Source organism: Malaclemys terrapin, chromosome 1, assembly GCF_027887155.1.
Source record: "Malaclemys terrapin pileata isolate rMalTer1 chromosome 1, rMalTer1.hap1, whole genome shotgun sequence".
Classification (NCBI taxonomy): Eukaryota; Metazoa; Chordata; order Testudines; family Emydidae; genus Malaclemys; species Malaclemys terrapin.
This window is the reverse complement of record NC_071505.1, coordinates 354935458-354952992: the sequence shown is the minus strand read 5'-3', so window position 1 is coordinate 354952992 and position 17535 is coordinate 354935458. Positions and strand designations below refer to the sequence as shown.

Here is a 17535-nt window from a genome sequence, read left to right as displayed (position 1 = left end):
ACTCGTGTTTCTTGATGGTGCCTATTAAGGTTTCCCACACTACGACATGTAGGAATTGTTGATGCATGGAGCACCATCAAATATAGAATTTGCATTAGTAGGGCCAGTTGTTCATAATTCATTTATCTGAATAATGAAAATGTCATTTCTCAGTGTGAGAACAGCCTACAGTAGTGCATGTAGTGTCTCATATTAACATTGTCTCTCCATCCAGGCATTTGTATTGTGACCATCACCCTAGAGCCTGGGCACATACAGGAAATCAGGGGAAAGTACGGTACATGCAGGAGACACTGTTCTGCCTCAGAGTTGGACACCTTCTCCCCTACTCCATGTCTGATTCCAACACAACCGACTTCACCAACCCCTCCACCTTCATCCTGCTGGGGATTCCTGGCCTGGAGGTGGCCCATGTCTGGCTCTCCATCCCCTTCTGCGCCATGTACATCATAGCCATCTTGGGGAACTTCACCATCCTGTTCATTGTGAAGAGGGAGAAGATCCTACATGAGCCCATGTACTATTTCCTCTGCATGCTGGCCATCACCGACCTGGTGCTGTCTACATCCACCCTTCCCAAAACGCTGAGCATTTTCTGGTTCAATTCCAGGGAGATCGAGTTCAGTGCCTGCCTCACCCAGATGTACTTAATTTCCTGCTCCTTAATGATGGAGTCTGGGATCTTCGTGGCCATGGCTTTGGATCGCTATGTGGCCATCTGTGATCCCCTGAGACATTCCACCATCCTGACAAACCCTGTGGTGGCCAAGATTGGCCTGGCCGTGGTGCTGCGCGGCGGCATACTTGTACTGCCCTATCCCATCCTGGCGAGGCAATGGCCATATTGTAGAACCAACATCATCCCCCACTCGTACTGCGAAAACATGGCTGTGGTGAAGCTGGCCTGCGCCGACATCCGCGTCAGTAGTTACTACAGCCTCTCTGTGTCATTCTTGGTGATTGGTCTGGATGTATTTTTTATTGCCATGTCCTATATCCAGATCCTCAGGGCCATCTTCAGACTCCCCACAAAGGACGCCCGTCTCAAGACTTTTGGGACCTGCGGCTCCCACCTCTGTGTCATTTTAGTCTCTTACATCCCAGGTCTCTTCTCTGTCCTTACGCACCGGTTTGGCCACAATGTGGCTGTACATTTCCACATTCTGATGGCTAACGCCTACCTGCTCGTGCCTCCCATGCTACATCCCATCATCTACGGGGTGAGGACCAAACAGATCCGCGACAGGCTGCTCCGGCTACTTACTCATAAAGGGATGTAAAGTTTTCTCCTGATGCTCTGGCTGTCAGACCGAGCTCCGTGCAGAGCTGGCTGGTGACATGGTGCTGGGCCCTCATCCCTGAATCACTTCCTGGACAGTCAAAAAGACATTAAACCCTTTCCTGACCTTACTGTGCTGTATCAGCATGACAAACTGGGAATAGGTCTATGTACAATTCAGTGGGTTGCCACTTTTCTAATAGCTGGTATCTGGACCCCTGAAACCCCACCCTATGCCCCACCTCTTCTGCCAAGGCTCTGACCCTGCTTTACCTCTTCCCCCCCAAGGCCCCACCCCTGTGGCTTGCTCCTCTATTCCCCTCCCCCTGTCACTTGCTGGATCTTTTCCATTTCCCTCCTGTGACATTCTATACCTTGGGGAAGCATCTTGTAACCCCCCTATTCCTCATCTGTTTATAATTGTGATCTTACATATAAAGCATGCCTTATAAGGTATCAGGGGAAAGGTTATGATCTGCTGAAAGTCATTTCTCTATCCATATATGTGTATCATTAATACATATGAAGTTATGAGAATTGTGTAGTATGGTTGTCTCTTAAACATGCTGTAAGTTGGGGGAATCAACCAGATATTAGCTCCGCAGAGGCAACAGCAAGGAAAGTCAATAAATCTGTTTGTTTGTTTCACCTGAAGCAGTGTGTTTGGTTTGAAGTGTGTCAGAGACTCTCCTTGGGAGAACATCTGGTACATATCAATTTCTTTGTTAAATTGATGAACTCATATAAGCTTGCAGCGTCCAGCAGGCATAACTGGACACTGCAAGACGGAGGTTCCTAGGGCTGTGTCTGGGACTGGAGATATTGGCTAGTGTCATTCGGTTGCACAATCCAAGGAGCACCTAACATGCCAGAGGCTGTGTGTGAACAGCCCGGGAGTGGGGGTTCTCACAGCAGAGCAGGGTCAGGCTGGCTCCCAGAGTCGAGGACTGGGGTGACCTAGCAGATCACCGGTCCGGATAACACCAGGGGAATGTCACAATGACGCCTTCACTGCTTACAAAACTCCAACTAGTACTGAAGGCTGAAGAGAGTCTCCTCAGCAACACAGGCTACTGTGAGCACATCAGATCTACCCTCTGCACTCTACACTGGCTTCCCTGAGAACATCAAGTTAAGTTCAAGGTCTTGGTCCTTATCTTCAGTCAGGTCAGTGCTGGGAGCAGAGTCACAGCAGGCAGAGCTAGGGAAGCAGCCCAGGGAACTGCACTGGAAGCAGAGTGGGGCTTGAAGTTGGGAGCCGGGAGCTCGGGGTAGGGGCGGGAGCTGGGGCTGGGAGCTGGGGCTTGGGCTGGAGCTGGGAGCTGGACCTGGGGTTGGAGCAGTCTGCAGCAACATGCGGTGAGCAGCTGGGGCGAGTCAGGGGAACCTGGGCAGTGGCAGGCAAAAGTCCTTGCAGGCCGCACTGGGAGGGAGATCGTAACCCCCACAGGGAGGCTGACGTTGGGGAGAAGAGTCCTGCCACCTAGAGCCGGAGGTGTGTGGCCACCATCAGGGTAGCACAGCAAGGTGTGGGGAGGGGCCTGGGACAGGTGAGGGACAAACTGTAAACTGCCCTGACATTCCAGCCACGGCTGTTTGGGGTTCCCCTGTGCCACAGCTCTGCCAGACTATTTCACTAGGAGGGGGGTGAAGCACTGGAATGAGTTACCCAAGGTGGTGGTGGAATCTCCATTCTTAGAGGTTTTTAAAGGTCAGGCTTGGCAAAGCCCTGCTGGGATGATTTAGTTGGTGTTGGTCCTGGTTTGAGTAGGGCGTTGGACTAGATACCTCCTGAGGTCTCTTCCAACCCTAATAAGCTTTTCCTAATTTCCAACCTAGACCTCCCCCACTGCAACTTAAGACCATTGCTCCTTGTTCTGTCCTCTGCCACCACTGAGAACAGCCGAGCTCCATCCTCTTTGGAACCCCCCTTCAGGTAGTTGAAGGCTGCTATCAAATCCCCCCTCATTCTTCTCTTCTGCAGACTAAATAACCCCAGTTCCCTCAGCCTCTCCTCGCAAGTCATGTGCCCCAACCCCCTGATCATTTTTGTTGCCCTCCTCTGGACTTTCTCCAGTTTGATCACATCCCTTCTGTAGTGGGGGGACCAAAACTGGATGCAATACTCTAGGTGTGGCCTCACCAGTGCTGAATAGAGGGGAATAATCACTTCCCTCAATCTGCTGGCAATGGTCCTACTAATACAGCCCAATATGCCATTGACCTTCTTGGCAACAAAGGCACACTGCTGACTCATATCCAGCTTCTCGTCCACTGTAATTCCCAGGTCCTTTTCTGCAGAACTGCTGCTTAGCCAGTCAGTCCCTAGTCTGTAGCGGTGCCTGGGATTCTTCCTTCCACAAGAGTGGGACTGTTCCCCTGCTTACATCTGTTAGGAATTCTTCACAGAACTCGCCTCACTTTTGTCTTCTAACGGGAAACTTTTACCCTTTGAATGTTTTGCTCTTTGCACCATGCAAGGCTCTTCAAATATCTGCAACACGTGGAATAACCTGCTCCCTCTGCCTGACTGAGGCCTTGTCTACACTACACACCTTACAGCGACACAGCTGTATCGCTGCACCTGCGCTGCTCTCCCGTGTAGCCGCTCTGTGCCAATGGGACAGAGCTCTCCTGCCAGCAGGTTTTACTGACAAAAGTTCCAGTGTAGACAAAGCCTGAGCTACATTATAGTAATGAAGTCCACTGCCTCAAGTCCTGCACTGGTTAAGAAAATTGCAATTTTCTGCTGGTCTTTCTCTCCAAATCCAGATGCTTGCATAGATATATCTCAAAACTCTGCCTGAATCTCTTCCCGGAGTCTGCTGCATCACCTGAGAGTTTCAACTCCTTGGGGGCTTTCAGTTCTTCCATCTCCAGGATGGCTCCTTAGTTCCTTCACCACAGCTCTGTTACCTCTGCCCTCTCCTCTGGTCTCCCCTCTGGTACCGGGGTTCTCCTGGGAATTCATGAGATGGAGGCTCAGTTTGCCCTCGAAGGAGGGAGGCGTGATTAGAACTAAAGCAGAGTTACAAAAGCTAATGGAGAGCCACACGCTCCCAGCTGTGTGTCTGGTGCAGTAACCACTCAATGGCCCATTCTCGCTAGCCCCAATATAGATCCCCTGAACACATGCTCTGCTCTTATAGATTCATAGATTCATAGATTCTAGGACTGGAAGGGACCTCGAGAGGTCATTGAGTCCAGTCCCCTGCCCGCATGACAGGACCAAGTACTGCCTAGACCATCCCTGATAGACATTTATCTAACCTACTCTTAAATATCTCCAGAGATGGAGATTCCACAACCTCCCTAGGCAATTTATTCCAGTGTTTAATCACCCTGACAGTTAGGAACTTTTTCCTAATGTCCAACCTAGACCTCCCTTGCTGCAGTTTAAGCCCATTGCTTCTTGTTCTATTCTTAGAGGCTAAGGTGAACAAGTTTTCTCCCTCCTCCTTATGACACCCTTTTAGATACCTGAAAACTGCTATCATGTCCCCTCTCAGTCTTCTCTTTTCCAAACTAAACAAACCCAATTCTTTCAGCCTTCCTTCATAGGTCATGTTCTCAAGACCTTTAATCATTCTTGTTGCTCTTCTCTGGACCCTTTCTAATTTCTCCACATCTTTCATGAAATGCGGTGCCCAGAACTGGACACAATACTCCAGCTGAGGCCTAACCAGTGCAGAGTAGGGCAGAAGAATGACTTCTCGTGTCTTGCTCACAACACACCTGTTAATACATCCCAGAATAATGTTTGCTTTTTTTGCAACGGCATCACACTGTTGACTCATATTTAGCTTGTGGTCCACTATAACCCCTAGATCCCTTTCTGCCATACTCCTTCCTAGACAGTCTCTTCCCATTCTGTATGTGTGAAACTGATTCTTTCTTCCTAAGTGGAGCACTTTGCATTTGTCTTTGTTAAACTTCATCCTATTTAACTGAGACCATTTCTCCAATTTGTCCAGATCATTTTGAATTATGACCCTGTTCTCCAAAGCAGTTGCAATCCCTCCCAGTTTGGTATCATCTGCAAACTTAACAAGTGTACTTTCTATGCCAATATCTAAGTCGTTAATGAAGATATTGAACAGAGCTGGTCCCAAAACAGACCCCTGCAGAACTCCACTCGTTACGCCTTTCCAACAGGATTGGGAACCATTAATAACTACTCTCTGAGTACGGTTATCCAGCCAGTTATGCACCCACCTTATAGTAGCCCCATTTAAATTGTATTTGCCTAGTTTATCGATAAGAATATCATGCGAGACTGTATCAAATGCCTTACTAAAGTCTAGGTATACCACATCCACCGCTTCTCCCTTATCCACAAGACTCGTTATCCTATCAAAGAAAGCTATCAGATTGTTTTGACACGATTTGTTCTTTACAAATCCATGCTGGCTATTCTCTATCACCTTACCACCTTCCAAGTGTTTGCAGATGATTTCCTTAATTACTTGTATCAGGGGGTAGCCGTGTTAGTCTGTATCTACAAAAACAACAAGGAGTCTGGTGGCACCTTAAAGACTAACTGATTTATTTGGGCATAAGCTTTCGTGGGTAAAAACCTCACTTCTTCACTTTATGCATCCGAAGAAGTGAGGTTTTTACCCACAAAAGCTTATGCCCAAATAAATCTGTTAGTCTTTAAGGTGCCACCAGAATCCTTGTTGTCTTAATTACTTGCTCCATTATCTTCCCTGGCACAGAAGTTAAACTAACTGGTCTGTAGTTACCTGGGTTGTTTTTATTTCCCTTTTTATAGATGGGCACTCTATTTGCCCTTTTCCAGTCTTCTGGAATCTCTCCCGTCTCCCATGATTTTCCAAAGATAATAGCTAGAGGCTCAGATACCTCCTCTATTAGCTCCTTGAGTATACTAGCATGTATTTCATCAGGCCCTGGTGACTTGCAGGCATCTAACTTTTCTAAGTGATTTTTAACTTGTTCTTTTTTTATTTTATCTGGTAAACCTACCCCCTTCCCATTAGCATTCACTATGTTAGGCATTCCTTCAGACTTCTCGGTGAAGACCGAAACAAAGAAGTCATTAAGCATCTCTGCCATTTCCAAGTTTCCTGTTACTGTTTCTCAATCTTCACTGAGCAGTGGGCCTACCCTGTCTTTGGTCTTCCTCTTGCTTCTAATGTATTGATAAAAAGTCTTCTTGTTTTCCTTTATTCCTGTAGCTAGTTTGAGCTCATTTTATGCCTTTGCCTTTCTAATCTTGCCCCTGCATTCCTGTGTTGTTTGCCTATATTCATCCTTTGTAATCTGTCCTAGTTTCCATTTTTTATATGACTCCTTTGACTCCTTTTTATTTTTTAGATCATGCAAGATCTCGTGGTTAAGCCAAGGTGGTCTTTTGCCACATTTTCTATCTTTCCTAACCAGCAGAATAGCTTGCTTTTGGGCCCTTAATAGTGTCCCTTTGAAAAACTGCCAACTCTCCTCAGTTGTTTTTCCCCTCCGTCTTGATTCCCATGGGACCTTACCTATCAGCTTTCTGAGCATACCAAAATCCGCCTTCCTGAAATCCATTGTCTCTATTTTGCTGTTCTCCCTTCTACCCTTCCTTAGAATTGCAAACTCTATGATTTCATGATCACTTTCACCCAAGCTGCCTTCTACTTTCAAATTCTCAACGAGTTCCTCCCTATTTGTTAAAATCAAGTCTAGAACGGCTTCCCCCCTAGTAGCTTTTTCAACCTTATGAAATAAAAAGTTGTCTGCAACACAGTCCAAGAATTTGTTGGATAGTCTGTGCCACGCTGTGTTATTTTCCCAACATATATCCGGATAGTTGAAGTCCCCCATCACCACCAAATCTTGGGCTTTGGATGATTTTGTTAGTTGTTTAAAAAAAGCCTCATCCACCTCTTCCACCTGGTTAGGTGGCCTGTAGCAGACTCCTAGCATGACATCACCCTTATTTTTTACCCCTTTTAGCCTAACCCAGAGACTCTCAACATTTCCGTCTCCTATGTCCATCTCCACCTCAGTCCAAGTGTGTACATTTTTAATATACAAGGCAACACCTCCTCCCTTTTTCCCCTGTCTATCCTTCCTGAGCAAGCTGTACCCATCCACACCAACATTCCAATCATGTGTATTATCCCACCAAGTTTCAGTGATGCCAACAATGTCATAGTTGTATTTATTTATTAGCACTTCCAGTTCTTCCTGCTTATTCCCCATACTTCTCGCATTTGTATATAGGCATCTAAGATACTGGTTTGATCTTTCCTCCCAGTTTTGTCCTGACCCTCCTTTCTCTCTGCCAATATAGCCCACACTCCCTCTCGTTTCCGACCCATCTCCCCGGTCTCCATGTTCCCCACTAACCTGTGGGCTTTGCTCACCTGTCCCCATCAAACCTAGTTTAAAGCCCTCCTCACTAGGTTAGCCAGTCTGTGTCCAAATAGGGTCTTTCCCCTCCTCGAAAGATGAACGCCATCTCTGCCTAGCAGTCCTTCCTCGAATAGCATCCCGTGGTCGAGGAAGCCAAAGCCCTCCTGGCAACACCATCTTCACATCCAGGCATTCACCTCCATGGTGCATCTGTCTTTGCCCGGGCCCCTACCTTTCACAGGAAGAATCGAAGAGAATACCACCTGCGCTCCAAACTCCTTCACCCGTACTCCCAGAGCCCTGTAGTCACTCTTGATCCGCTCAGTGCCACACCTCGCAGTATCATTTGTGCCCACATGGATGAGTAGCATGGGGTAGTAGTCAGAGGGCTGGATAATCCTCGACAATGCCTCCGTAACATTTTGGATACGGGCTCCTGGCAGGCAGCATGCCTCCCGAGATGAAACAGCCCAGGACACACTTCTAACAGCCAGGGCAGGGCTGTGCATTTCAGCTGTCTCACACTCACCCAGCAGCCTATGTAACCCCCATTCTTAGTGCTGTTCCTCCCCCATCTCCCCACCTTCCCCCTTTCTGGTTTGTTACACACAGTAGCTGTGTCTTGTCTGAATTTGATTTCTAAGCTCCTTGGGGCAGGGGCTGTTTCTCCTTCTGTGTTTGCGAAGGGCCCAGCACAAGGGGCCCTGAACTGGAGCGGGGCCTCTGCAGGCTTCCACAATACAAATATTGATCATAAATTATAAATACATCAATTCAGCCAAATTAGGGCCTAGACTCCCTTTGCCTTTAGCTACAGACAAAGGTCAAACCATGCTGACCAGTAACTTCAATACAGGTGGACACGGCGCTGCGATTTGGTTTGGACAAATATCCCCGGAGAATTACCTCCGATTAGTCAGAGGAGCAGGCAGAGAGTTCAGCTGTGGGAATCCAAGCGCCCTCCAGCCTGAGCAGTCCTGGGAAGTCTGACAGCCTGGACCATTCGATTTCAATTCCACCTGGGAGACCCTGGGAAGAAATGAACCGAGAGGGAGAGAACAAATCTAATGCAACCACTAATCCAGTCTCTATCCTGCCTATAGGGAACACCTTGTTCCATGGAAGCTTTCGAGGGGAGGGGAGGAGGAGGCCTCTATCCCCAGGACAGGCCCGGGTTGCTCTCTATCCACGGGAACGTTCTGTTGGTGTTGGTTTTACTGCATCTGTTCCCCCAAAGTGACCCCAGTGACTGTGATGCGTTGGCAGGTTTCTGAGTGGGAGCGAAAGTGGGGTCCCGGAGTTCACACCGGGTTCTGTCTGTCATCCTGACACTCAATCTCTGTGACAACTTTGCCAAATCAAATCTCCCTGTGCCTCACTTTCCTATCTGTATAATGGGGATATGTTCATGGTGACTTTCCTTTGCTAGGTGTGTTGAATGAAAGGTGCTGCACAGTATGATGACTAAAAAAAAAGAGGAGTCCTTGTGGCACCTTAGAGACTAACCAATTTATTTGGGCATAAGCTTTTGTGGGCTAAAACCCACTTCATCAGATGCATTGAGTGAAAAATACAGTAAGCAGTATAAATATTACAGCACACAAAAAGATGGGAGTTGCCTTACCAAGTGGGAGGTCCTTGTTGTTTTTGCTGATACAGACTAACATGGCTACTACTCTGAAGTCTGATGATCGTTACAGATAAGAATTACTGATCTCTGATCCCTTAGCAACAGTCCAGTGTGGCTGCAGAAAGTGTTCGTATCTCCCCTAAGTCATCTATCCCCAGATCTGTCTTTCTACTACCAACCCAGCCCTCCTGGGCATTTACAGGGTATCAGACCCTATGGCACTAACCCCAGTTGTCTTCCTAATCGACTATAATTTTTAAATATACACAAATGCCCAGAGCAGCCAATTCCTCTCTGACTCAGCACAGAGTCCAAGAGTTCTCATCTCCCTTTGGGAAGGTCCCTTAATTGCTGTTTTCCCCTAAAGCTCGATTCCCCTAAAGCTCGATAAATAGCACAGAAGTGCAGACAGGCCTGTCTCCAGCCTCTTTACATTCAAATACTGTTTCTCCCTTAGAGGCTGAGCGATCCCCACTGGGATTAAACAGAGCTATACTATAAATGGCGCACACCTCTGTGTCAGCTCTCGGCGTGGGATGCTGCTGCAGATGCTGGGCTGAGAGAGGTGTGGGACACGGCTACCTGAGGCGGATTCCCAGGGAGGACACTTCTGTCTCAGGATTCACAGGTATCCATCTCTTGCTCAGGAGCTCAACTGCTCGACAAACCCAGTGCAATGTGGGCATGATGGGACGGAGAATAGGTCTGGGGTCCTTTCTGCTCTGCAGCCATTAAACATCCCAGGGCCCTTTCCACAGGGGATGAGTTTCCTTTAGTATCATTGGCCAAAATGTCCCTCTTTGCTCTGCACCCCCTCCTGCCCTGGCTGATGGCCTCTAGCCCTGAGGTGGCTGCATTTCAGCGGCACAGGGGATCCTTCAGGATGAAAGGTGTCAGTAAATGGACAATACAAGGCCAAATTCTGAGGCCATGGCCTGTAGTTTGCTCAGGCCCCACAGAGACAAAAGTCCCCATGGAGTAAAAACTGATTAAAGAGCTCAGGAGCAAGCTGTGTATTACTGCAAAGACATCATCACCTCCTCCTCTTGCATTTCTGGGCTCTGGCTGTTAAAGGGGGGCTGTTACCTGTCTTTTATCTGCTGGAAAGCATGGAACAATTCTAAGAATTTTTCAATGTGGGCAAGACATCTTTTCTCCTAGCTTCTTTTGAGAAGTTGGCTGAACTGTTACGCCTGAAACTCTCAAAAAACAATTCAGCCAGAAGCTGACACCCAGCGTGTGAAATTTCAGTCAAAGGGTTAAAATTTGGCAAACTTAGAAGCAAATGAAAATGAGGTTCTTCTAATTGAACGTGTCAGACAGATTTAACTAACCATGGTGCCACCAGCACCACCTACAATGGCCAATCCATTTGTGAATCCCATTCAGCTAAGCTTTTCACTCCAATAATCTCAGAGCCAAGGAGTTCCACAGGCCAAATATGGATTATGTAAACAATTTTCTTTTTCTCAACGTTTCTCAGTGTTATATGTTCAGATTTTCCATGTAATTGAATGTTCCCTTGTTCGTGTGTTGTGAGACAGAGTAAATATTAATGTCTGATCTTTATCTTTTCATTATCAATGGATTCGTTGGGTTCAATGTCAGAAGGCACCATTAGATCATCCTGTCTGACCTCCTGTATAACACAGGCCATGAAATTTTACCCAATTACCGCTGTATTGAGCTCAATAACTTGTGTCTGACTAAGGCCTGGTTCACACTAGGATTTTGCATTGTAGAATCGTAGAGCCACAGGGTGAGAAGGGACCGCAAGGGTCATCTAGTCTCATTCCCTGCCATGATGCAGTGTATGTTGCGTGAAAATCATCCCAGACAGATGATTATCCAGCCTCCTTTGGAAAATCTCCAGTGAAGGACTTTCCACAACCTGCCTGGGCGTCTGTTCCATTGTCCTCCTGTTCTTACAGTTAGGAAGTTTTTTTCTGAGATTTCACCTAAATCTCCTCTGCTGTACTTTGAACCCATTGACTCTTGTCCCACCCACTGTGGTGAGACAGAACAACTTTTCTCCATCTATTTTATGGCAGCCTGTCAAGTAGATGAAGTCATGTGCTCCAGCCCCCTAATCAGTTTTGTTGCCCTCCACTGGACTCTTTCCAATTTTTCCACATCCTTCTTGTAGTGTGGGGCCCAAAACTGGAGACAGTACTCCAGATGAGGCCTCACCAATGTCGAAGAGAGGGGAATGATCATGTCCTTACTTATACAGCCCAAAATGCTGTTCGCCTTCTTGGTAACAAGGGCACACTGTTGACTCATATCCAGCTTCTCGTCCACTGTAACCCCTAGGTCCTTTTCTGCAGAACTGCTGCTTAGCCATTCGGTCCCTAGTCTGTAGCAGTGCATGGGATTCTTCCGTCCTAAGTGCAGGACTCTTCACTTGTCTTTGTTGAACCTCATCAGGTTTCTTTTGGTCCAACCCTCTAATTTGTCTAGGTCCCTCTGAATCCTATCCCTACCCTCCAGCGTATCTACCACTCCTCCCAGTTTAGTGTCATCTGCAAACTTGCTGAGGGTGCAGTCCATGCCATCCTCCAGATCATTAAGGAAGATATTGAACAAAACCAGCCCCAGGACCGACCCTTGGGGCACTTCACTTCAAACCAGCTGCCAACTAGACATGGAGCCATTGGTCACTACCCGTTGAGCCCGTCGACCTAGCCAGCTTTCTATCCACCTTATAGTCCATTCATCCAGCCCATACTTCTTTAACTTGGCGGCAAGAATACTGTGGGAGACCGTATCAAAAGCTTTGCTAAAGTCAAGGAATAACACATCCACTGCTTTCCCCTCATCCACAGAGTCAGTTATCTCATCATAGAAGGCAATTAGGTCAGTCAAGCATGACTTGCCCTTGGTGAATCCATGCTGACTGTTCCCGATCGCTTTCCTCTCCTCTAAGTGCTTCAGAATTGATTCCTTGAGGACCTGCTCCATGATTTTTCCAGGGACTAAGGTGAGGCTGACTGGTCTGTAGTTCCCCAGATCCCTGGATCATACTTCTTCCTTATTGTTATCCTTAGCCCTGCCAAGCATGGATTTTTCCCTTTTGTCAGTAATGTCCCTTATCAATTTTCATAACTTCCAATTTGCATTGCTTGCTATCTATTTTCCCTTTTTACCCATTTGTGTATATTGGTTTTTCCCACATAATTGCTGCCTTCACTTAGCCACTGAACTGGGTTTTTAGCCAAAGTTCTCCACCTCCTTGACTGTGGAATCATGACTTTTTAGCTATCCAATAAACTCTTCTTAAAGACCTCCACAGTTTCATTCCCATTTTTTCTGTCTAATATTTTCCTCCCAATCAGTTTTCTTGATAATTTTCTTCTGCTTTGGGGAATTAGCCCTTTTGAAGCACTAAGTATCTATAGGTATTACTGGTTGGGAACTGTTCTCTGTTTGGCCAATTGAATGTAATCAGTAATTTTCTTTATATTCCTTTCCTCTATCATATGCCCCCTTCTTTGTCTCTTCTCTAAATTAAACAGTCCCAGAATTACCAGTTTGTCCGCATATGACAGCCTTCCCCATTCTCATAGCCTGTCTCGGAAATCCTCTTTATAATGCTGTATGTTTTTTAGAGACTGGATGACCAAAACTGAGCACGTATCCAGAGCAGGTTATTCTCCATCCCATTTCTTAGGCATCCAAACATTGGCTTTGATTTGGCCACTATTGCGAATGAGCAGGTGTTTCCATGGATCTGCTATGAATGATGCCCAGGTCTTTTTCCTGAGATGTGTTCTAGTTGGGATGTTTCCCCTGGAACATGTCTTGACAAAGGTTTGGTTTTTTTTACGCTTTCAGATTTTGAGCAACCGAGTGAATGGGGAACTCCCTACAGCACGGACTCTCTAGCCTGGCTTTCATTGCATTAAGGAACAATGAGGGATAACCAGTATCCACACTTGTGTTTCCTGCTGGTGGCTATTAAGGTTTCCCACACTGTGACATGTAGAATTATTGAGGCATGGAATTGGCATTAGTAGGGCCAGTTGTTCATATTTTATTTCTCTGAGTAATGAAAATGTCATTTTTTGGTGTGTGAATCTGCTTCACCCATGAGAACAGCCTCCAGTGTTGCATGTAGTGTCTCATAATAACATTGTTTCTCCATCCAGGCATTTGTATTGTGACCATCACCCTAGAGCCTGGGCACATAAAAGAAGTCAGGAGAACATATGTTACATGCAGGACACACGGTTCTGCCTCAGACTTGGACACCTTCTCCCCTACTCCATGTCAGATTCCAATAAAACTGACATTACCAACCCCTCCACCTTCACCCTGCTGGGCATTCCTGGCCTGGAGATGGCCCATTTCTGGATCTCTATCCCCTTCTGCACTATGTATGCCGTAGCCATCTTGGGGAACTTCACCATCCTGTTCATTGTGAAGAGAGAGCCGAGCCTCCATGGCCCCATGTACTATTTCCTCTGCATGCTGGCCATCAGTGACCTGGTCCTGTCTACATCCATCCTACCGAAAATGCTGAGCATCTTCTGGTTCAATTCCAGGGAGATCAATTTCAGTGCCTGCCTCACCCAGCTGTACTTCATTCACTGCTTCTTAGCGATAGAGTCTGGGATCTTTGTGGCCATGGCTTTGGATCGTTACGTGGCCATCTGTGATCCCCTGAGACATTCCACCATCCTGACAAACCCCTTTGTGGCCAAGATTGGCCTGGCCGTGGTGCTGCGCGGTGGGATGCTCGCAGTGCCGTATCCCTTTCTGGCGAGGCAATGGCCATATTGTAGAACCAACATCATCCCCCACTCGTACTGTGAGCACATGGCCGTGGTGAAGCTGGCCTGTGCGGATGTCCGCATCAGTAGTTACTATGGCCTCTCTGAGGCATTCGTGGTGATGGGTCTGGATGTGCTTTTTATCGCCATATCCTATATCCAGATCCTCAGGGCCATTTTCAGCCTCCCCACAAAGGACGCCCGGCTCAAGACTTTTGGGACCTGCGGCTCCCACCTCTGTGTCATCTTAGCCTCTTACATCCCAGCTCTCTTCTCCTTCCTCACACACCGGTTTGGCCACAATGTGCCCCTGCATTTCCACATTCTCATTGCCAGCACGTATGTGCTCGTGCCCCCCGTGCTAAACCCCATCATCTACGGGGTGAGGACCAAACAGATCCGGGACAGGCTACTCCGGCTACTTACTCATAAAGGGACATAGAGTTTTCTCCTCGTGCTCTGGCTCTCAGACTGAGCTCCGTGCAGAGCTGGCAGGTGACATGGTGCTGGGCCCTCTGTATGTGAACATGACAAACTGGGGAATAGGTCTATGGACAATTCAGTGGGTTGCCACCTTTCTAATGCTGGTAACTGGACCCTGAAACCCCACTCTTTGCCCCACCTCTTCTGCCAAGGCTCCTTCCCTGCTTTACCTCTTCCCCGCAAGGCCCCGCCCCTGTGACTTGCTTCTCTATTCCTCTCCCCTGTCACTTGCAGGATCATTTCCACCTCCCAAACCCAGCTACAAGGGAACCATTTCAGATTTTGGTGGGGGTGGCAACTTTAACCGTGATTCCAAGGGCTACTTAGGGCCTTGAAAACTCTAGTTTTGTGGCAGATAACTTAGCAATTAGCTGACAGGAGCTCTGTATCTAATTCTGATATAAAAGAAATACAATAAAATAAATATTAGTCCCACTCAGCTCTAATACAAACATGTTCTGAAATCTTGTGCCCAGTCACTTAAGGGACACTGGTTAGGTTTAAAATATTAATGTATATTCTTACTTTGTTACTAACTCTGCAGAGAGAGAGACCCAATCAGGACTCCTGGGTTCTATCTCAGCTCTGGGAGTGGACTGGGGTACAGTGCGTTACAGTGAAGGGGTGGGGAAGATACATCCATGGTCTTTATAGGAACATAGACTCATAGACTCATAGACTTTAAGGTCAGAAGGGACCATTATGATCATCTGGTCTGACCCCCTGCATGCTGCAGGCCATAAAACCGTCCCTACCCCTTCCCTGGACTCTGCTGTTGAAGTCCCCAATCCTGTTTTTAGTGACTTCAATCGGCAGAGACCCTCCTGCTAGAGATCCCTGCCCCATGCTGCGGAGGAAGGCGAAAAACCTCCAGAGGCTCAGCCAATCTGCCCTGGAGGAAAATTCCTTCCCGACCCCAAATGTGGCGATCAGTAAGACCCCGAGCATATAGGCAAGAGTCTCCAGCCCGACCCCGTTAGCCATTATACTATTTACCCACCATTGCTTGGCTTTCCTTGACTACTATGTTTTACCATTAAACCATTCCCTCCATAAACTTATCTAACTTTATCTTAAAACCAGACAGGTCCGTCGCCCCCACCGTTTCCCTCGGTAGGCCGTTCCAATATTTCACGCCTCTGACGGTCAGAAACCTTCGTCTAATTTCAAGTCTGAACTTCCCCACGGCCAGTTTGTATCCATTCGTTCTGGTATCCACGTTAGTACTAAGCTGGAATAATTCTTCTCCCTCCCTTGTATTAATCCCTCTAATATATTTAAAGATAGCAATCATATCCCCTCTCAGCCTTCGCTTTGTCAGACTAAACAACCCAAGCTCCTCTAGTCTCCTTTCGTACGACAGCTTTTCCATTCCTCTGATCATCCTAGTGGCCCTTCTCTGCACCCGTTCCAGTTTGAGTTCATCTTTTTTAAACATGGGAGACCAGAACTGCACACAGTACTCCAAATGAGGTCTCACCAGCACCTTGTACAACGGAAGCAGGACCTCCTTATCCCTGCTAGATATACCTCGCCTAATGCATCCCAAGACAGCATTGGCTTTTTTCACCGCCACGTCACATTGTCGACTCATAGTCATCCTGCGATCTACAAGAACCCCTAGGTCCTTCTCCTCTTCCGTAACTTCTAACCAATGCGTCCCCATCTTGTAACTAAAATTGTTATTAGTCATCCCCAAATGCATCACCTTACACTTTTCACTATTAAATTTCATCTTATTTCTGATACTCCAATTCACAAGCTCATTCAAGTCTCCCTGCAGAGTATCCCTATCCTCCTCTGAATTTACAACGCCTCCCACCTTCGTATCATCCGCAAATTTTATCAGCCCACTCCTGCAATCGGTTCCGAGGTCAGTTATAAATAGATTAAATAAAATGGGTCCCAAAACCGAACCTTGAGGCACTCCACTAGTAACCTCCCTCCAACCTGACAGTTCACCCTTTAATACGACCCGCTGCATTCTCCCCATTAACCAATTCCTTATCCAATTCTGGATTTTCATATCGATCCCCATGTTTTTCAGTTTAACCAATAGTTCCTCATGGGGTACTGTATCAAACGCTTTACTGAAATCCAGGTATATTCGGTCCACCGCATTTCCCTTATCTAATAAATCCGTTACTTTCTCAAAGAAGGAGATCAGATTCGTTTGGCACGATCTGCCCTTCGTAAAACCATGTTGTAATTTATCGCAATTGCCACTACCCTCCAGGTCCTCAACTAGTTTCTCTTTCAGAATTTTCTCTAACACCTTGCACACTACAGATGTTAAACTAACAGGCCTGTAGTTACCCGGATCACTTTTTTTCCCTTTCTTGAAAATAGGAACCACATTAGCTATTCTCCAGTCTAACGGGACCACCCCCGAGTTTACAGATTCATTAGAATGGCCAGACTGGGGCAGACCAATGGTCCATCTAGCCCAGTATCTCATCTTCCGACAGTGGAAAATGGCAGGTGCCCTAGAGGGAATGAATAGAGCGGGCAATCATCAAGTGATCCTTCCTCTGTTACCCTTTCTGAGGTTTCGGCAAACAGAGGCTAGGGACACCATCCCTGCTCATCCTGGCTAATAGCCATTGATTGACCTATCCTCCATAAATTTATCTAGGTCATATTGTAACCATGTTATAGTTCTGGCCTTCAGAACTTCCCCTGGCAAAGAGTTCCACAGGTTGACTGTGAAGAAATACTTCCTTTTTTTTGTTTTAAATCTGCTGCTGACTAATTCTATTGGCAAAAAGAACAGGAGTACTTGTGGCACCTTAGAGACTAACAAATTTATTAAAGCATAAGCTTTCATGGAATAATTCTATTGGGTGACCCTTAGTTCGTGTGTTATGAGAAAGAGTAAATAACACTTCCTTCTTCACTTTCTCCACACCAGTCATGATTTTATAGACCTCTGTCATATCCCCCCATAGTTGTCTCTTTTCCAAGCTTAAAAGTCCCAGTCTTATTAATCTCTCCTCATATGAAGCTGTTCC

General features: G+C 46.8%; 2 protein-coding genes across 2 annotated transcripts; both read left to right on the top strand.

The window, feature by feature from the left end:
- The first annotated feature begins 281 nt into the window (after positions 1 to 281).
- LOC128834242 (olfactory receptor 52M1-like) lies at positions 282 to 1280 on the top strand. Its single transcript, XM_054022862.1, has one exon. The coding sequence runs from the start codon at positions 282 to 284 to the stop codon at positions 1278 to 1280; it is 999 nt and encodes a 332-aa protein (XP_053878837.1).
- A 12204-nt stretch (positions 1281 to 13484) lies between these two features.
- LOC128834234 (olfactory receptor 52R1-like) lies at positions 13485 to 14483 on the top strand. Its single transcript, XM_054022853.1, has one exon. It carries the CDS (start codon positions 13485 to 13487, stop codon positions 14481 to 14483), a length of 999 nt encoding a protein of 332 aa, XP_053878828.1.
- Positions 14484 to 17535: the final 3052 nt, after the last annotated feature.

Excerpts from the sequence above, each read along its gene's own strand:
- LOC128834242 (XM_054022862.1), top strand. The coding sequence starts at position 282 with ATGCAGGAGACACTGTTCTGCCTCAGAGTTGGACACCTTCTCCCCTAC.
- LOC128834234 (XM_054022853.1), top strand. The coding sequence starts at position 13,485 with ATGCAGGACACACGGTTCTGCCTCAGACTTGGACACCTTCTCCCCTAC.